The sequence below is a fragment of the Hyperoodon ampullatus genome (assembly GCF_949752795.1).
Source record: "Hyperoodon ampullatus genome assembly, chromosome: 18".
Taxonomy (NCBI): domain Eukaryota; kingdom Metazoa; phylum Chordata; class Mammalia; order Artiodactyla; family Ziphiidae; genus Hyperoodon; species Hyperoodon ampullatus.
Window position 1 is genome coordinate 37312724 of NC_136931.1, and position 22197 is coordinate 37334920.

Genomic DNA, 22197 nt, shown 5'->3' on the forward strand with positions numbered 1-22197 from the left:
CTAGTGTGAGTTTTGAGCCAGATATTCATGTCAGAGTTTAGTACATTTCCTAAATAACCTGACTTATTTTATTTTCATCAAAGTTATACATACACATGATGAAAGTCAAAGCATTTTAAAAAGTTAATTAGGAAAAATCAGTACCCCAGCCTACCTTACCCCATTTCTCCATGGAGATAGCCACTCTTTTGGTATTTTCCTGCATATTTCTAAATAACATACTATACAGCTCTCCTTGGTTATTTCAGTTTCGGGTAGTAGAAAATACTTTTCCCACCACGCAGGATGAGAATTGAGCTGTTTCATGCACCTCCTCTTCACCACCTACCACATACAAGTGTTCTTTTAACTTTGCACCACAGCAGCCACATCAGTATTGTTATAATTCTGGTTACATCTCTTCGGGGTTTATGTCAAGTCACCCATTGGGCTTTTTCAATATGAAAATTTTGTCTTTGGGTGTAGGAAATTTTTCTTTCCCTTTTTTCTTGTTTAATTTTTAAAATTCCCTTTTCTCCATTTTCCTCTCTTCTGTCTTCAAGGAACTCTTATTATTAAGTTACTTTTTTAAAAAATCTTTTCTGTTTTCCATTTCTCTTTTAACTGTTTTCTTCTCAGTAGTCTACACTGAGACTTCCTCAACTTTATCTGCTAAACCAAGAATTGGAAAACTTTTTTCTATAAAGGGCCAGATAGTAATCATTTAAGGTTTTGAAGGCCTTTGTAGTCGAAGGAGCACCTATTCAGATCTGCAGTTGCAGGGTGAAAACAGCCATAGATAGTACAGTACTCACATGAATGGGCATGGATATATTCCAGTGAACTTGATTTACAGTAACAGGCAGCAGGCCAGATTTGGTCCAGGGCCATAGTTTATGGATCTCTGCTCCAAACTTGATATTTTTTTCATTTCTTCTATTTTTAAAAACTTTCATTTGTTTTCTAAATATTCTGTTTTTTAGAGTATGCCTTGTTCTTGTCTTATCGATATACATTTGACCCTTGAACAGTGCAGGGGTGGGCGGTGTTGATCCCCACATAGTCAAAACCTGCCTCTGTATTTGCGGTTCCACATCCTCACATTCAGCTGACTGCAGACCAAGTAGTGAGCGCACCCACGTGGTTCAATCCCATGTTGTTCAAGGGTCAACTGTACTCTCTTGTTCTCTGAGGAGATTAAATGATCGTTTTGTTTAGTGTTTTTTTTTAATATTCTATAATCTTTGTATCCTCAGAGTTGCTTTTTTGTTTGTTTTTAATCTGTTTTTCATATTAGAGGCTTTCCTCAAATGTCTGGTGCTCCTTGAATGCCTTTCATAGTTATGAGAGGGGCATGCAGATCTGCTCATTATTAACTGTCTGCAGGTGTAGACAGGGCTTCTTACTGCCACCCTCCCTGGTGAGTGACCAAGTCCACATCCTTGAGTCTTTTTCTATGGGCTCATTAGATTCCCCAAAAAAGATTAAGATTCCATTTCCTGCTTAGAGGCTCTACGTCTGATCAAGAGGCCTTTGGGAGGTTGAGTGGGGGAAGAGACTGGAGGTGTGGTTCAGCATGTTAACATTCACCTCATCTCCCTGTTTTCAGGTTGGTATTTTTACCCTCAGCTGTGCCTGGTGTCCCCTGGTCCAGCAACCCTCTTGTACCTTCTCCAAAGAAATGGTCTCATTTTTTGATATGGTGATAGAGCAGCAGCTACCTAGATTTGTGGAGTAGGGGAGGGTATTAGAAATCAAATTGATTCCAAAGAGACTTTTAACCAAGCCTCATGTTTTTAAAAAGCCCAGCTTCCCCACCTCCTCGCCCACTGCCAGAGATACCTAGTGCTGCCAGTTGTTATTATTGCATCCACCTGTTTGTACTTATGAGTTTACGCCCTTAAAAAACTTGTTTACTGTCGTTTAAGTGGACTTTGAAAAAGGAGCAGAGCTAAATGCGTGTGTTCCATCTGCAACCTTTAACTAAAATCGAATCCCTTGGTAATCTTTGAATCTTATTTGACTTTGCGTTAAACTAAATATAGAGGTACCACACCAGAGATAAACTCCTGGGGTCCTTTTATTTTTATGTCAGAATTGAATTTTATAGAGTTTTACTGATGTATCAGATTCTCCCACATGGTTTTGCCCTTGTAAAATCTACGTATCTTATTTCCCTGTTCTTATACATGGCAAACTTGTCCTCTAGAGCAAATGCTTCTCGCCAGCACAGCATACCATCTTCACCTTCATTTCACTCCTGCTATATTCAATTTGTTATGCTGAGTTTGTCAGTGGTTCTTAAAAATTATATATATGTGTGTGTAACAGAGTGGGCAGTTGTTTGGGGAAGTTGTGGGGGGAACTATAAGTGATGTTTTACATGTTTCCCTAAGATGGACAAAATATTGGAATCAAGCACATTCCTGCAACCCAGTGTGGCATTTGGGTTCGAACCAGCAATGGAGGTCATTTTGCTTCACCAAATTATCCTGACTCATATCCACCAAACAAGGAATGTATCTACATTTTGGAAGGTATTTGACCAATTTCTGTCTTTCACTGGATGAATTTTTACTTATTGTAAAACTAAATATATTGGTTAAATGCCCTGGTTAAACCAGTTTGAACAAAATTTAAATATGTATTTTAATTAAACTGTAGGCATTATAAATATTTCCTAATACTGACATTAAAAAAATAATTGTTGAAATTTTATAGGAATTTTGGATCTCCTAAAATATAATTTAACTAGATGCATCAGTATATATGAGAAACTTCTCTGATAAGAAACCTAAGCTTACTGGTATCTCTTATTAGGCTTTCTGCAAATTTATGTCCATAGTTACATTATATGTTTCTTGCATTTCTTCTGTTTTTCTATTCATCATGGTACATTGTATCTCATGAACTAAGCATTCGCTTCTCAACTCTAATTTTAATCAACTAAGTACATTCAATTTAATAAATAACATATGCCAAAGGGAAAGATTACTATCGTTCTATGGAATAGCATTATTATTATATTATTAATATACAATGTAACATTTATCATGAATTTTATATATAACGGTTCTCATTATGATCCTCATCTATGAAACAGTAACAGAGCAGTTGTTGTGCTTTTCTCACTTGTGTCAGGCCATTTTTACTTTTTCTTGTTTGCGTTGCCCTAATTTGCTTACTCTTATTTTCTAGCTGCTCCACGTCAAAGAATAGAGTTGACCTTTGATGAACATTATTATATAGAACCATCATTTGAATGTCGGTTTGATCACTTGGAAGTTCGAGATGGGCCGTTTGGTTTCTCTCCACTTGTAGATCGTTACTGTGGTGTGAAAAGCCCTCCATTAATTAGATCAACAGGGAGATTCATGTGGATTAAGTTCAGTTCTGATGAAGAACTTGAAGGACTGGGATTTCGAGCAAAATATTCGTTTATTCCAGGTAAAGAAGTTATTGTTTCAGTGGCTAGGTCTCACTCTGGTTTTAGAATCTTAAGGCTAGAAAAGAGATAATTCAGTCAAGGTAATCAAATCAAGGCTTTAAAGAAGTTAGCAAGGTCAAAGGGAAATCAGTCCATGAATAAATAAAAACTTAACAAAAAATTAGAAATGAAACTATGTCACTTGAATTTTGAAGCATATCATAGATGGTATCACATTATTTCTTAGATTTCTGTATGTTTTATAGCATATATCAAATGCCAAAGACATCACAATAAATACATTTAAAAAATAATTCAACAAATAGTCTTATTTTCATGATCTATACCAAAAATTATTTTGGCAGGTTTTGTCCATTGGAATGACTCAATTACTCATTTGAATAAACAGTCTCTAGAAAATACTGAGCAATAGAAAGAATAGCGCTCTGCACTTGGAGGCAAAAGATCTGGTTGTGAATCCTTTCTCTGCCACCTACTAACTATAAAATTTACTATTAAGCACAGAGCTGTGCCTAAGAGTTGCTGTTGCTAAGATGGGAATGTCTTCCTGAGGGCACCATAACTAATTCCCAGAAACTTGGCAGCTGAAGACAACAGTAGTTTATTTTCTCAGAGTTCTGGAGGCCAGAATCCAGCAGGGTCATGTTCCCTGTGGAAACTCCAGGAGAGAATCCATTCCTAGCCTCTTCCAGCTTCTTGTGTCTGCCCCAGCATTCCTGGACGTGTGGCCTCATCACTCCAATCTCTGCCTCCATCTTCATATCCCCTGTCTTCTCAGAATCCTTAGCTTAATCACATCCTTTGCCTTAAAATGTAATATTCACTTTTTTTAACCTTATAAGGTAGTATTCATAGGTTATGATGATTAGGATGTGTAAATATATTTGGGTGGTGGGAGAGCAAACCCACCTATCAGCATACTCTATCTTACCTACCACACGGTTATGTGGGAACACTTTATAGTCCTCAAAGCCTGTCTACTGTAAAGATATGCATATCCCTAATGTGGCAGCACAAAGATACACTAGTTATTGCTCCTGTCTTCCAAGAGTTTACAAACTTAATAAGATGAAAAAGTAACTTAATGTAACAATTATATAATTATAAAATTGTATAATCTTTTTGCTTTTATTTATGTAAAGATTATATAATTATATAATCTTTTGCTTTTATTTATGTTTTCATGCAAGAAATTTGCTAACTTAAAAAAATTAAATCATATTCAAATGAAAATATCTATAACCTTATCACCCTATAAATAAAAAACCAGTATTAACAATATGATGTGTATTCCTTCAGATGTTTTTCTGTATCTGTTTATTTTGTTTATTTTATATAACAGAGATCATGCTATTCTTTCAGCTAGATTACCAGCTTTTTTGCCTGAACAGTGTAGTCAACTTTTTCTCCCTGTTAGTAAATGTGTTAATAGTATTTTTAAGTGTCACTTTAGTATTTATGTTCTCAATGTCAAAACGATAACATTTTCAAAAAGTAAAATTTATTCTTTTTTTTTTTTAGAGCAGTTTTTAGGCTCACAGCAAAACTGAGCAGAAAGTACAGAGTTACCATATACCTTCTAACCACTCCCCCACACACACAGCTACCTCCAAAACCTAAAATGAACATCCTGCACCAGGGGTACATTTGTTACACCTGATGAACCCGCATTGACACATCATCACCAAAGTCCACATTTTACATTAGGGTTCACTGTTTTTTTTTCAGCCATCCGTATACATATATCCCCTCCTTTTTGGATTTCCTTCGCATTTGGGTCACCACAGAGCATTGAGTAGAGTTCCCTGTACTATACAGCAGGCTCTCATTAGTTATCTATTTTACACATAGTATCAATAATGTATATATGTCAATCCCCATCTCCCAGTTCATCCCACCACCCTCCCCCCCTTGGTATCCATACCTCTGTTCTCTAGGGTTCACTCTTAGTGTCGTACATTCTATGGGTTTGGACAGATGTATAGTGACATATGTCTGCCATTACAGTATTATACAGAGTATTCCCACTGCTTTAAAAATCCTGTGGGCTCCACCTATTCATCCCTCCCACCCCAACCCCTGACAACCACTGATCTTTTTACTGTCACCATAGTTTTGCCCTTTCTAGAACGTCATACGGTTGGAATCATACAGTATGTAGGCTTTTCAGATTGGCTTCTTTCACTTAGTAAAATTTACTTAATGTTCCCCCATGTTTTTTCATGGCTTGGTAGCTTGTTTCTTTTTAGTGCAGAATAATATTTCATTGTATGGATGTACTACAGTTTGTTTATCCATTCTGTTGAACGATATCTTGGCTGCTTCCAGGTTTTAGCAACCACAGATAAACCTGCTGTAGACATCCATATGCAGGTATTTGTGTGGACAAGTTTTTAACTCATTTGGCTAAGCACCATGGAGTGCAATTGCTGGATCATATTAAAATTTGTCTTTAGTTTTTACTTAAATGGATTGTGGTGGTGGTGGCACAACATTGTGAATGTACTTAATGCCACTGAATTGTACACTTAAAAATGAGTAAAAGAATAAATATTATGTTATATGTTTTACTACAGTAAAAATAAATCTAAAAAATTACAAACAAGTGTCTAAAAAAAGCTTAATTTGAAAATTCAGATAGAAGACATATATATCAACCCACCAGAATGAAAAAATTGCTAGTCTAAAAGATCTCAGAATTTTTAATTAGCCTGTTTAAACCTATTTTAATTCACAGTTTATTGTATGTAACTGGTTGCTCAATTCTTTGTAAAATTGTTTTTTGTTGTTGTTGTTGTTTTGGCCACGCCATGTGGCATGCGGGATCTTCCCAACCAGGGATCGAACCTGTGTCCCCTGAAGTGGAAGTGCAGAATCTTAACCACTGACTTTCTGCATGGTTATCAAAGTACATGTTGAAAAAAAGTAAGAGGAAAATTTTTAGCTTAATCTAGCATACATCACAGAGACTGTTCTTTTTTAACTTAATAATCTAAACCCAACCTCCCTAAATAAAAGGGAGTGATGACACTTCAGCAATTTTGCAGAGAAATGTCAAAGAGAAATCTAAATTTAAACAGCATTAGAGTAGAAAGTCATAGCAACTATCTGGCAGGTGAATCAGAATTTCTTCACATATAGGAAAGAATTCTAGGACATTGTCATTATTGCACTAAAATTTCCAGAATTATCCCAGTTACTTCCAGGATGTAGCAATCCATTAAGAGCCTCTGCCTCAACAAATATCACCAGTAGCTGAGAGAATTTCATTTATTTAGAAGATACTAATTTCTCATCATCGTTAGTAAGTTTCATCCGTATTTACAAATCCCTAGACAAAATTTACTTTATATGACTTTAAGTAACTAGACAGCCATGATTTAGCTATTTATGAATTGTCTATTTATTTTGACATTGTTTTTTTTTCTTCTAGTGGTAAAATTATGGTATCGTCACCCACACTATAAAGGCAAGAAAGAGTAAGAAAGAAAAATGTTACAGTAAGAAAAGCTGTCTAGAGAATTAGAATCTAGTCCTGACGTTGCCATTATATGGTCTAAAAAAGTCATAATCTCTGATTGTTTCCTCATCTATAAAACAGAATAGTACATGATCTTCTTGATGTTATTGTCATTAGCATAATATTAAACATAAGGTCTGTAGAAACTCTGAAGTGCTATAAAATGCAAATATAAGGTAATATAGTCTAGAAATCCTTAGCATTTTATTATAATTTATATTTTAACCATAAGCCATATGAAGGTGCTCTCATGATACATAAAACTAATAGAAGAAAAAGAACTGCATTTCTTCAAAGAATCTTTACATATAAAGTTGCCTGGCTTTGCTTTTTAATATTTTTAAAAGCATTATTCAAATGATTAAGATGTTTGTTTTTTCTTTCAGGCACTCTAAACTTATCTGCAAAAATCTGACTCTATATAGGACTTTGTAATGTCTTTTGATACTAAAGTGTCAATTCAGTTAATTGATTTGGTTCATAAAAATCAAATACCTGGCCAATTTAATTAAATCAGTTATTTTGATATAAACTATTGGTTGTCAGTTTTCTATGAACTATTTCATAGGGCAGAATATCCTATATATCATCTAGTCATCTCTCTTTTTCCTGCCATTGTGAAAAAAACAACTTACTTGCTGCTGCTGTGGTGGGATAAATTATATGTAACATAAAATTCACTATCTTAAACCTTTTAAGTGTACAAGTCAGTGGCATTAAGTACACTTACAATGTTGTGCAACCATCACACTGTGCATTTCCAGAACTTTTTTGTCATCCCAAGCTGAAACTCTGTCCCCATTAAACACTTAACTCCCTATCCCTCCCTCCCTACAGCCCTGTGAACGTCTCTGAATTCGACTAATCTAGGGACCTCAATAAAGGAAATCATATAGTGTCCTTAACTGTCTGGCTTATTTTACTTAGCATAATGTTTCCATACACATCCATGTTGTAGCGTGTGTCAGAATTTTATTCCTTTTTAAGGTTGGATAATATTCCATTGTATTATTTATACTACATTTTGTTTACTCATTCATCCATCAGTGGACTAGCTACTGCAGTTGACATAGAGTTGTGAGTTTTCAGATAGCATAAATAAGTTTTTAGTTCATAATTGGATCAAAAGTATAAACGTTATCATTTTTAAAATATCGATCCTATAAGTGAGCACCTCAATATGCTCATAAATAACCAGTGGTCTGTAGTTTACACAAATGAAAGCTTTCTCTTGCTTTGTTATTAAGTATAACATTAGACATAACGTAAGACATTAAGCCTTAAAGTAGCTCTAAACTACCTCAATGCCAATGACTTTCTTCTTTTCTCTGTTACAGATCCAGACTTTACTTACCTAGGAGGTATTTTAAATCCCATCCCAGGTTTAGTATATTACCTCTTTTTCCTCATGGCATCTTTGATCAGTCTTATTTTTCTTTGAACATCATTCATCTCTTCTTTCTAGATTGCCAGTTTGAGCTGTCAGGAGCTGACGGAATAATACGTTCTAGTCAGGTAGAACAAGAGGAAAAAACAAAACCCGGCCAAGCAGTTGATTGCATCTGGACGATTAAAGCTACTCCAAAAGCTAAGGTAGTATTAAGTATGCAGTCACTTCTAAGAAGAACATAATAAGATGTGATTTGTATAATGTATTATTTTGGTTCATGCAGATACTTGTTATTTAAACTGACGTTACAACTTTTTAAAAATTTTATTTCAGTCACATTATTGAACACCTAGCATCTCAGCATCGTTGTAGTTAAATAAACTACAACATAAACTTCAGGAATGTCACACATACATTAATATTCTTATTTTAAGATTCTTAAAATCTGTGTGTTCCTAATTGGAGAGTATAGGTATTGATCAGTGTGATCATAGATTCATAAACACCACTATGAGGAGGTAAAATAGGCCATAGACGTTAAAGTATCTTGTCAGAGGTCTCAGAGTTGGTTATAACAGTGTCAAAACCAAAACACAAATGTATCATCTTAGTTGTGTGTTCTTACCATGCTGTCCTCTGCTAATCATGTAGAGTTTTTATTGGAAAGTACCACAGGGAAGGATGTTTTTAAATAACTGACAGGTTGAGACTGGTTGCTAACTACTTCTGCTTTTTGCTTTTAATTTGTACTTCTAGGAATAGTAATAGTTAAAATTATATTTATTGTTTATATGTGTAAACAGAAAAGAAAGAGGGTAGGAGAATTTAAAGAATTAGGAAAATCAAATTTAAAGTTGCTGGTAATATGATGGATGAGATAACCTGAAAACCTACCTATTACAAAACACTTAGAAATATTGGATAAAATATAACAGATATCCTTTTAAAACCATAGATAAGCTCCAGAAAAGAAGATAATTCTTATGAACTAGAAATGAAAGAGCTATAAATCAGAGCAGTAAACTGAAAACTGAAATTGATGGTACAAATGCCCCTTGCTGATTTCAGTAACCTATGACAACTCAAGGGTAGATATTGCAGGAGCTTGGCCTCACCCACACTGAGACAAATAAAAGGCCTACGGTTCATGTGGCCTTATAGAGGACTGCCACATGAAGCTGGAACCCTCAAAGGGAGATGATTGCCATGAAATGGTAGATCAGAAAAGCTCTTCCACTAGTGAAAATTGGTAAAAAAGAAGCTTATCCTGGGCTCAGTCTTAAGATGTGGGTGAGGCTGAGGTCTCCCCTGACCGTTTATACCTATATCTTTATTACAGTTTGGGATGTGAATTTACATTCCATGCTCAGCCCAGGAACCACTTAGCCCCAAAATGAACAAAATGGTCCTGGGCTTATTAAACCTTTTGAGGCACCTGAAAAGATAAATACAAAATAACCATGTAGGCTACAGGATTGCTATAGCTAAAACACTGCTGAAGTAAGCTTACAACCCAAAATTAGAAAACATAGGTGAACAACCCGCCATGAGTGAGTTAACAGGCATAACAACAAGAAGTTTCTTAGATCCCCAAGAACTGAAGTGTCTTAAATATCCTACAAGTAGTAATCAAAAGAATGAGAAAGAAAAATACCAAGTATGCTTTAAAAATAACCAAATGGAACTTACTCAAGTAAAAATTATAGTGTTGAAAGACAGATTTGAGAAAATTACCCAGAAAGTAGCTTGAGGATGGGAGACAGTGGCAATTTATTAAGAAACTTGGAAGAAATTACAATAGAATAACGTTTTCAAAGTGCTTAGGAAAAAAAATTAACTGGCAATCTAAAATTTGAAAATTCCATGTCCAACTAATCTGTCTTTCAAGAATGAGGGCAAGGGTTCAAAATGGCGGAGTAGAAGGACATGCTCTCACTCCCTCTTGTGAGAGCACCAGAATCACAACTAACTGCTGAACACTCATCGACAGGAAGACACTGGAACTCACCAAAAAAGATACCCCACATCCAAAGACAAAGGAGAAACTGCGCTGAGATGATAGGAGGGGTGCAATCACAATAAAATCAAATCCCATAACTGCTGGGTGGGTGACTCAGAAACTGGAGAACACTTACACCACAGATGTCCACCCACTGGAGTGAAGGTTCTGAGCCCCAGGTCAGGCTTCCCAACCTGGGGGTCCGGCAACGGGAGGAGGAATTCCTAGAGAATCAGACTTTGAAGGCTCACAGGATTTGATTGCAGTACTTCGACAGGAGTGGGGGAAACAGATACTCCACTCTTGGAGGGCACACACAAAATAGTGTACATGTCGGGACCCAGGGGAAGGAGCAGTGACCCCATAGGAGACTGAACCACACCTACCTGCTAGTGTTGGAGGGTCTCCTGCAGAGGCGGGGGGTAGCAGTGTCTCACCGTGAGGACAAGGACACTGGCAGCAGAAGTTCTGGGAAGTATTCCATGGCGTAAGCCCACCAGAGTCCACCATTAGCCCCACCAAAGAGCCCAGGTAGGCTCCAGTGTTGGGTTGCCTCAGGCAAAACAACCAACAGGGAAGGAGCCCAGACCAAACCATCAGCAGACAAGTGGATTAAAGTTTTACTGAGTTCTGCCCACCAGAGCAACAGCCAGCTCTACCTACCACCAGTCCCTCCCAGCAGGAAACTTGCACAAGGCTCTTAGATAGCCTCATCCACCAGAGGGCAGATAGCAGAAGCAAGAAGAACTACAATCCTGCAGCCTGTGGAACAGAAACCACATTCACAGAAAAATAGACGAGATGAAAACGCAGAGGGCTATTTACCAGATGAAGGAACAAAATAAAACCCTAGAAAAACAACTAAATGAAGTGGAGGTACGCAACCTTCCAGAAAAAGAATGATGGTAGTGAAGATGATCCAGGACCTCGGAAAAAGAATGGAGGCAAAGATAGAGAAGGTGCAAGAAATGTTTAACAAAGACCTAGAAGAATTAAAGAACAAACACCTAGAAAAATTAAAGAACAAACCAACAGAGATGAACAATACAATAACTGAAATGAAAAATACACTAGAAGGAATCAATACCAGAATAACTGAGGCAGAAGAACAGATAAGTGACCTGGAAGACAGAATGGTGGCATTCACTGCTGCAGAACAAAATAAAAAAGAATGAAAAAAAAAATGAAGACAGCCTAAGAGACCTTTGGGACAACATTAAATGCAACAACATTCACATCATAGGGGTCCCAGAAGGAGAAGAGAGAGAGAAAGGACCCGATAAAGTATTTGAAGAGATTATAGTTGAAAACTTCCCTAACATGGGAAGGGAAATAGCCACCCAAGTCCACAAAATGCAGAGAGTCCCAGGCAGGATAAACCCAAGGAGAAACACGCTGAGACACATAGTAATCAAATTGGGAAAAATTAAAGACAAAGAAAAATTATTGAAAGCAGCAAGGGAAAAAGGACAAATAACATACAAGGGAACTCCCATAAGGTTAACAGCTGATTTCTCAGCAGAAACTCTGCAAGCCAGAAGGGAGTAGCATGACATTTAAAGCAATGAAAGGGAACAACCTCCAACCAGGATTACCCAGCAAGGATATCATTCAGATTCGATGGAGAACTCAGAAGCTTTACAGACAAGCAAAAGATAAGAGAATTCAGCACCACCAAACCAGCTCTACAACAAATGCTAAAGGAACTTCTCTAAGTGGGAAACACAAGAGAAGAAAAGGACCTACAAAAACAAACCCAAAACAAGAAAATGGTAATAGGAACATACATATCGATAATTACCTTAAACATGAGTGGATTAAATGATCCAACGAAAAGACAGTCTCGCTGAATGGATACAAAAACAACACCCATATATATTCTGTCTACAAGAGACCCACTTCAGACCTAGGGACACATACAGACTGAAAGTGAGTGAATGGAAAAAGATACTCCATGCAAATGGAAATCAAAAGAAAGCTGGAGTAACAATACTCATATCAGATAAAATAGACTTAAAAATAAAGAATGTTACAAGAGACAAGGAAGGACACTACATAATGATCAAGGGATCAATCCAAGAAGAAGATATAACAATTATAAATATATATGCACCCAACATAGGAGCACCACAATGCATAAGGCAAATGCTAACAACTATAAAACAGGAAGTTGACAGTAACACAATAATAGTGAAGGACTTTAACACTTTACTTACACCAATGGACAGATCAGCCAAACAGAAAATAAGGAAACCCAAGCTTTAAATGACACAATAAACCAAATAGATTTAATTGATATTTATAGGACATTCCATCCAAAAACAGCAGATTACACTTCTCAAGTGCAGATGGAACATTCTCCAGGAAAGGTCACATCTTGCATCAAATCAAGCCTCAGTAAATGTAAGAAAGTTGAAATCGTATCATCTTTTCTGACCACACCACTATGAGATTAGAAATCAATTAAAGGGAAAAAAAACTTAAAAAACACAAACACTTGGAGGCTAAACAATACGTTACTACATAACCAAGAGATCACTGAAGAAATCAAAGAGGAAATCAAAAAATACCTAGAGACAAATGACAACGAAAACACGATGATCCAATGCCTATGGGATGCAGCAAAAGCAGTTCTAAGAGGGAGGTTTATAGCAATACAGTCCTACCTCAAGAAACAAGAAAAATCGCAAATCTAACCTTACACCTAAAGGAACTAGAGAAAGAAGAAACAAAACCCAAAGTTGGTAGAAGGAAAGAAGTCATAAAGATCAGAGTAGAAATAAATGAAATAGAAAAAAAACAATAAAACTAAAAGGTCAATAAAACTAAAAGCTGGTTCTTTGAGAAGATAAACAAAATTGATAAACCATTAACCAGACTCATCAAGAAAAAGAGGGAGAGGACTCAAATCAATAAAATTAGAAATGAAAAAGGAGAAGTTACAACAGACACCATCAAAATACAAAGCATCCTAAGAGACTAATACAAGCAACTCTATGCCAATAAAATGGACAACTGGAACAAATGGAAAAATCCTTAGAAATGTATAACCTTCCAAGACAGAACCAGGAAGAAATAGAAAATATGAACAGTCCAATCACAAGTAATGAAATTAAAACTGTGATTAAAAATCTCCCAACAAACAAAAGTCTAGGACCAGATGGCTTCAGAGGTGAATTCTATCAAACATTTAGAGAAGAGCTAATACCCATCCTTCTCAAACTCATCCAAAAAAATTGCAGAGGAAGGAACACTCCCAAACTCATTCTATGAGGCCACCATCACCCTGATACCAAAACCAGACAAAGATGTCACAAAGAAAGAAAACTACAGGCCAATATCACTGATGAACATAGATGCAAAAATGTTCAACAAAATACTAGCAAACAGAATCCAACAACACATTAAAAGGATCATACACAATGATCAAGTGAGATTTATCCCAGGGATTCAAGGACTCTTCAATATACACAAATCAATCAGTGTGATACACCATATTAACAAATTGAAGAATAAGAACCATATGATCATCTCAATAGATGCAGAAAAAGCTTTTGACAAAATTCACCCATTTATGATAAAAACTCTCCTGGAAGTGGGCATAGAGGGAACCTACCACAACATAATAAAGGCCATATATGACAAACCTACAGCAAACATCATTCTCAAGGGTGAAAAACTGAAAGCATTTCCTCTAAGATCACAAACAAGAGAAGGTTGTCCACTCTCGCCACTGTTACTCAACATAGTTTTGGAAGTCCTAGCTGTGGCAATCAGAGAAGAAAAACAAATAAAAGGAATACAAATTGAAGAAGAAGTAAAACTGTCACTGTTTGCAGATGATATGATACTATACATAGAGAATCCTAAAGATGCCACCAGAAAAGTACTACAGCTAATCAATGAATTTGGTGAAGTTGCAAGGTACAAAATTAATGCACAGAAATCTCTTGCATTCCTGTACACTAATGATGAAAAATCTGAAAGAAATTAAAGAAATATTCCCATTTACCATTGCAACAAAAAGAATAAAATACCTAGGAATAAACCTACCTAGGGAGACAAAAGACCAGTATGCAGAAAACTATAATACACTGATGAAAGAAATTAAAGATAATACAAACAGATGGAGCGATGTACCATGTTCTTGGGTTGGAAGAATCAGTATTGTGAAAATGACTACTACCCAAAACAATCTACAGATTCAGTGCAATCCCTATCAAATTACCAATGGCATTTTTTACAAAACTAGAACAAAAAAATCTTAAAATTTGTATGGAGACACAAAAGACCCCAAATAGTCACAGCAGTCTTGAGGGAAAAAAATGGAGCTGAAGAAATCAGACTCCCTGACCTCAGACTATACTACAAAGCTATAGTAATCAAGACAGTATGGTATTGGCACAAAAACAGAAATATAGATCAGTGGAACAGGATAGAAAGCCCAGAGATAAATCCATACACCTATGGTCATCTGATCTATGACAAAGAATGCAAGGATATACAATGGAGAAAAGACAGTCTCTTCAGTAAGTGGTGCTGGGAGAACTGGACAGCTACATGTAAAGGAATGAAATTAGAACACTCCCTAACACGATACACAAAAATAAACTCATGCATTAGAGAACTAAATGTAAGACTGGAAACTATAAAACTCTTAGAAGAAAATGTAGGAAGAACACTCTTTGACATAAATCACTGCAAGATCTTTGTTGACCCACCTCTTAGAGTAATGGAAATAAAAACAAAAATAAACAAATGGAACCTAATGAAAGTTAAAAGCTTTTGCACAGCAAAGGAAACTACAAACAAGATGAAAAGACAACCCTCAGAATGGGAGAAAATATTTGCAAATGAATCAATGGACAAAGGATTAATCTCCGAAATATGTAAACAGCCCATGCAGCTCAATATTAAAAAGCAAACAAGGCAATCAAAAAATGGGCAGAAGGCCTAAATAGACATTTCTCCAAAGAAGACATACAGATGGCAAAGAAGCACATGAAAAGCTGCTCAACATCACTAATTATTAGAGAAATGCAAATCAAAACTATAATGAGGTATCACCTCACACCAGTTAGAATGGGCATCATCAGAAAATCTACAAACAACAAATGCTGGAGAGGGTGTGGAGAAAATGGAACCCTCTTTCACTGTTGGTAGGAATATAAATTCATACAGCCACTATGGAGAACAGTTTGGAGGTTCCTTAAAGAACTAAAAATAGAATTACCATATGACCCAGCAATCCCACTACTGGGCATACACCCAGAGAAAACCATAATTCAAAAAGACATATGCACCCTAATGTTCATTGCAGCACTATTTACAATAGCCAGGTCATGGAAGCAACCTAAATGCCGATCGACACGAATGGATCAAGAAGTTGTGGTACGTATATACAACACAATATTCCTCAGCCATAAAAAGGAATGAAATTGGGTCATTTGTAGAGACGTGGATGGATCTAGAGACTGTCATACAGAGTGAAGTAAGTCAGAAAGAGAAAAACAAATATTGTATATTAACGCATATTATGTGGAACCTAGAAAAATGGTACAGATGAACCGGTTTGCAGCGCAGAAATTGAGACACAGATGTAGAGAACAAACGTATGGACACCAATGGTGGAAAGTGGGGTGGAGGGGGGTGGTGTGATGAATTGGGAATTGGGATTGACATATATACACTAATATGTGTAAAATTGATGACTAAGAAGAACCTGCTGTATAAAAAAATAAAATTCAAAAAAAATGAATAAAATAAAATTCAAAAGTTAAAAAAAAACTAAACTAAAATGCTTCAACAATGATAGTGTAATATTCAAAAGGTCATTTACATATATCCAAATATGTATCACAGAATTATGTTAAAATTCGAGGAGTTATGGTTGCCTCACAGAAAAGCATTAATACAGCCATAAAACATAATTTATTCCAAAATAAATGTTTCAAATGGTAAAATTGAAATAAAAACTGGAAACAGTGTGTGAATAAAAAAAGAACTATAAGGGCAAAATTAAGGTATTTGTGGGCAAAAATAATAATTGGACCAAGTGCTATATTTAAAATCCAAGTATATCCTGTTTTAGGTTAAGTAAAGGAAATTTTGAAAATACACAAACAGGAATGAAATAGATACTAAAAGAGCTGATACAGCTATTAGAATTGAAATCAAGATGGTCACGAATTCACAAGGAAGATATATTTTAAATTTTATGTATTAATATAGCCTCAAAATGTACAAAACATGAATTGACAGTTTCTGAGGAAAACTGACCAATCCACAATTATAGCGTGTAATTTTTTTGCCTCTCAGTAATTAATCAAGCATGTAAAAAAAAAATGTCAAGGCTTAGAAGATTTGAACAACACAGTTTGCCTAATGGAACATGATATCTTGACTTGCAACATCCAGAGAATTTTCATTCCCTACAAGCATGCCTGAAACATTTATGGAAACTGATCCATACACTGAATGGAAAAAGGAAGTCTGCCATACATACCAGTGCTTGGTATCATGCAGAGCATCCTCTGACAAAAATGCAATCAAATTAGGAACCAGCAACCAAACAATAACTTTAAAACCCCATATGGTGCTAGGAAAGTTGGACAGCTGCTTGTAAATCATTGAAGTTAGAACACACCCTCACACCATACATACACACAAAAAAGCTCAAAATGGCTTAAAGACTTAAACATAAGACATGACACCATGAAACTCCTAGAAGAGATCATAGGCAAAACGTTGTCTGACATAAATCATATGAATGTGTTCTTAGGTCAGTCTCCCAAGGCAATAGAAATAAAAACAAAGATAAACAAATGGGACCTAATCAAACTTACAAGCTTTTGCACAGCAAAGGAAACCATAAACAAAATGAAAAGACAACCTACAGAATTGGAGAAAATCTGTGCAAACGAAGCAACTGACAAGGGCTTAATTTGCAAAATATACAAACCGCTCATACAACTCCACAAAAAAACAACCCAATTGAAAAATGGGCAGAACACCTAAATAGACATTTCTCCAAAGAAAAAATACAGATGGCCAATAGGCATATGAAAAGATGCTCAACATTGCTAATTATTGGAGAAATGCCAATCAAAACTACAATGAGGTACCACCTCACACTGGTCAGAATGGCCAACAAAAAGTCTACAAATAACAAATGCTGAATACGGTGTGGAGGAAATGGAACCCTCTTACACTGTTGGTGGGAATGTAAGTTGGTGCAGCCACTATGGAGAACAGTATGGAGATTCCTCAAAAAACTAAGAATTACCATATGATCCAGCAGCCCCACTCCTGGGCATATATCCAGGCAAAGCTGTAGTCCAAAAAGATACATGCACTCCTATGTTCATAGCAGCACTATTTACAATAGCGAAGACATGGAAATAACCTAAATGTCAATCGACAGATGAATGGTTAAAGAATATGTGGTACATATATACAGTGGACTACTACTCAGCCATAAAGAACAGGATAATGCCATTTGCAGCAACATGAATGGAACTAGAGATTATCATACTAAGGGAAGTAAGAAAAAGACAAGTACCATATGATATCACTTTTATGTGGAATCTAAAAGACACAATAAACCTATCTACGAAACAGAAACAGACTCAGACATAGAGAAAGACTTGTGGTTGCCAAGGGGGAGGTAGGGTGGGGGAGGGATGGATTGGGAGTTTGGGATTAACAGATGCAAACTATTACATATAGAATGGATAAACAACAAGGTCCTACTCTATAGCACAGGGAACTATATTCAGTGTCCTGAGATAACCCATAATGGAAAAGAATATATTTTTCTTTATTTAATATTTTAGGTTTATTTAGATTTTCAATCTCTTTTTGAGTTTAAAGTTATTTTTCTAGAATATTGCTCATGCTTTCTGGTTCCACATTTATTGGTATAATACTTTACTCGGTATTCTTTTACAATTTTTAAAACCTCAATTCTATTTGCCATTTTAAATTTGTGCCTTTGCTCTTTTTTTCTTTATCAGTTTGCCAGAAGTGTGTTTTCAAGAACTGTTGTTTTAAAAAAATCAACTCTTGTTTCTTTGCTTCCCATTTTCTCAGTTTGTGCTTTTATTTCTTCTGCTTTCTTCAGATTTACCTTGTGATTCTTTTTGCAGCTTCTTGTATTGAATTCTTTGGTAATTTTTCAAATGTTCTTTCTCTAACAGGTATTTAGGGCTATCAGTATGCTACTAAGTATTTCCTTAGATGTTTCATGAGTTTTGATATGTAGTGTCTTCATTGTTGTTGATATCTAAATATTTTACAATTTAAAACTGTTTTAAACATTTTATTTTTTATTTAAAAAAATTTTTTAGCATCTTTTTGGACTATAATTGCTTTACAATGGTGTGTTAGTTTCTGCTATATAACAAAGTGAATCAGCTGTACATATACATATATCCCCATATCTCTTCCCTCTTGCATCTCCCTCCCACCCTCCCTATCCCACCCCTCTAGGTGGACACAAAGCACTGAGGTGATCTCCCTGTGCTATGCATCTGCTTCCCACTAGCTAGCTGTTTTACATTTGGTAGTGTATATATGTCCATGCCACTCTCTCACTTTGTCCCAGCTTACCCTCCCCCATTCCGTGTCCTCACGTCCGTTCTCTACTTCTATGTCTTTATTCTTGTCCTGCTCCTAGGTTCTTCAGAACCACTGGAAAAGAATATTTTTAAATGTGTGTGTGTGTATGTGTATACACACACACACATATAACTGAATTACTTTGCTCTACAGCAGAAATTAACATTATAAATCAACTAAACTTCAACTTTAAAAAACCCATATGTTTAGAAATTTAGTAATATACCACCTTGTAATTGATAGGTCACATAAAAAAATCAGGGTGGAAATTTGTACACATTTATAAAAAACTTAGCAACAGTGAAAATACTACATATCAAAACTTGTGGGATACTCCTAAAAGTACTTTAGGGAATTTATGATCATAAATGCTTCTTTTAGGAAAAGAAAAATATTTAAACTTAATGAGCTAAAATTCAACTCAAGAAGCTAAAAGAATGACCAAAAAATCCAAAGAACGGGTAATAATAAAACAGCAGAAATAAGTGAAATTAAAAATTCACGAAAAGAAAGAGTCAACAAAAGCTAAAGCTGGCCCTTTGTTTAAAAAAAATAATAACAATAGACATACCTCTGGCAAGATTGACCTAGGAAAAAAAGACATAAATTATGTTAGAAGTGGAAACAGTCATAAATCAACTACAGCTGATATTAGAAACCATTATAAGACAAACTATGAAGAAGACCTGCAAATCAAATGATTAAAAAATGTAAGTCAAATGAGTGACTTTGGACTCAAACTACAAAAGAGTGGGAACATTAAGAGACAATTAGAAGTCTGAACACTGGTATTTTATATTAGGAAATTATTCATTTGTTTGGTGTGATAATATGAGGTTATTTTTTAAAGTCGTCTTTAACAATACATATGGAACTATTTACATGTGAAATGAGATCTCTGGGATTTGTCTCAAAATAATACATGAGAGGCAGAAGTTGGGAGAGGTATAGATAAAGCTAAAGTTAAGAGATGGGAAATGGGTTTATGATACTCTTTTTTCTGCTTATACATGTTTGAAATTTTTCATAATCAAAGTGCTTCAGACTGTTCTTTGTTAATACATTTGTAAACAGTCTAAGTGGACAATTTCCTGAAATATATAATGTATGTGTATATATATACATATATACAATTTATCAAAATTAAATCAAAGAAATAGAAAACCTAAATAAACTCTTACCAAATTGATGAAATTGATTTTGTACTTAAAGTGTGTTAACAGAAAAACTGGCCAAATTAGATTTTACCAGATACTCAAGGAACATGTTATATAAACTGTTTTAGAAAACTGAAGAAGAAAGAACTTTCCCCAGTCTGTTTTGTCAAAACTAAATAAATAGCATGAGAGAATTTTAAGCCAGAGAATTATTTATAAAATGAAGGACGGGAAAAAAAAGACCCAAAAGACTAAACAGTAACAAACTAAACCTAACAAATTTTTTTTAGAAATCATAACCAAAGATGGGCTTATCTTAGAAATTTTTGGACAGTTTAATATGAGAAAATCAAATGATGTAGTTTACCACATATGTAATTCCAACATAGGATGTATCTTCAGCATGATGAGGAATATCTACTAAAATCCTTAAAGCAAACATCATAATTGATGGTGAAACCTTAAAATCATTTTCTTTAAACTTATGTCTATTGCTAGTATTTTATTGGTGGTGGTCAATGCAACAAGATGAGAGAAAGAAAAAATGTTCATGAATTATAAAAATAAATTGGTTTTTTGTACTATAGCCAAAAGCAGTTTGAAAGTAAAACTTAAAAAAAAAAAAAAAAAAAAACGTTGCAAAGAACAAATCATAAGGTACCAGGAAGTAAATTTTTAAATTATATTGAAATACACAAAAGAAGGCCTACAGAAATGGGGGAAGAGGGAGACATGCACCACTTTCATGGATGGGAAGATGGAAATGTTTATTGTTCCCTAATTAATCTATCAATTTAAAATTCCAGTCCAGATCCCAGCACGGCTTTCTGGGGAATGTGGCAAGCTAATTCTAAAATTCACAAAGAAGAGGAAAGGATCCAGAAGAACCATGACAATTTTGAATAAAAACAAAGTGGAGTACTTACTCTTCGAGATAAAGTTGGGGTAGTTGGACAGATGCATTTATCACTGGGGTATGCAAACTGATAAAACTGAGTAAGATTTCTAAAAGTAGGACTACACATGTATGGAAGCTTGGTATATAATGTATAGCATGCCAGATCAAAAGGAGACACTTGATAATTGATGTTACAACCAGTTGACTATTGATGTGAGATCCCTGTCTTGCACTTGACATAAAATTCATTCCTAAATGTTAAAACTAAAACTTTCAGAAGAAAATACAGGAGTATAGTTCTAAATATAACCTTTGGTTAGGAAACGTTTTATTAAAAACAAAGAAGACACAAAGTGCAAACCATAAAGATAAAATTTATCAATTATACTACATTAAAATAAATGACTTCCAGAACCAGCCAAGATAGAGTAAGCCCACTACAGCTTATTGCTCTTAACTTATTATAACTGAGAACTCTGGATAGAACACAAAAAGCAAGTGCATAAGGATTCTGAAAAGTAACCATTAGAAGGTGGGTTTGGGAAGGAAGTCAAAACTTGAATAATGACCCCAAATCACCACAAACCTGTGATTCTTAAATCACAGGTTTTTTTCCTTCTCCTTTGTCTTTTGGGCTGGTTTGTGGAACTGAAAGCAGGTACAGACAGAAGAAAGTGCTCTAGCCAGAAGACTGAGAAAGGGGCCCTTACAAACTGAAGGCAGAGGGGCATCCCTGGTTTGTTTTTTCCCCTTTACTAGCTCTGCCCAAGGTCAGCACCAGTCACAGCAGCTACAGCAGCAACTGAAACCCCATCTCCTTAACCGGTAGAACTTGGAAAAGGATATGGTGATGTCTGGAGAGTATGGAGGGAATCCCCATTGTTTTTTTTTCTCTTTGTTCTTAGTCACTCAAAACTCATAACAGGTTAGGAGACTAAAAACTCAGAGGAAAACTTATCTTTCTGGCCACCAGAGGAACTGAGAAGAGGAAACCGTGTTACCCAGAGAATGAGAAGTCTTGGAGAACAGGGAGCTAGAGACAGGTGCTAATTCTGGCTTACTCCTGAGCTGCATACGCATGGAACAGGCCCACAGAAACATGGCCAAGGTGTTGAGGACCAAATTACATTATAAACACTGTCCAAGTGCCTGAGTAGGGCATGCCCTAGGCAAGTCTACATAGCACG

At 35.6% G+C, this 22197-nt stretch overlaps 1 protein-coding gene across 2 annotated transcripts in view; it reads left to right on the top strand.

The window, feature by feature from the left end:
- NETO2 (neuropilin and tolloid like 2) overlaps positions 1-22197 on the top strand; it is a gene marked incomplete at both ends in the record, with an annotated part of 75228 nt that overhangs the window by 11679 nt on the left and 41352 nt on the right. Inside the window, 4 exons of one of the 2 annotated variants that reach the window (XM_079723358.1) lie at positions 2376-2516; positions 3178-3426; positions 8285-8329; positions 8413-8540. In XM_079723358.1, the coding sequence (XP_079579484.1) occupies positions 2376-2516; positions 3178-3426; positions 8285-8329; positions 8413-8540 (563 nt within the window). The remainder of the gene's footprint in view (positions 1-2375; positions 2517-3177; positions 3427-8284; positions 8330-8412; positions 8541-22197) is intronic. The other variant, XM_079723359.1, reaches the window with a different exon arrangement.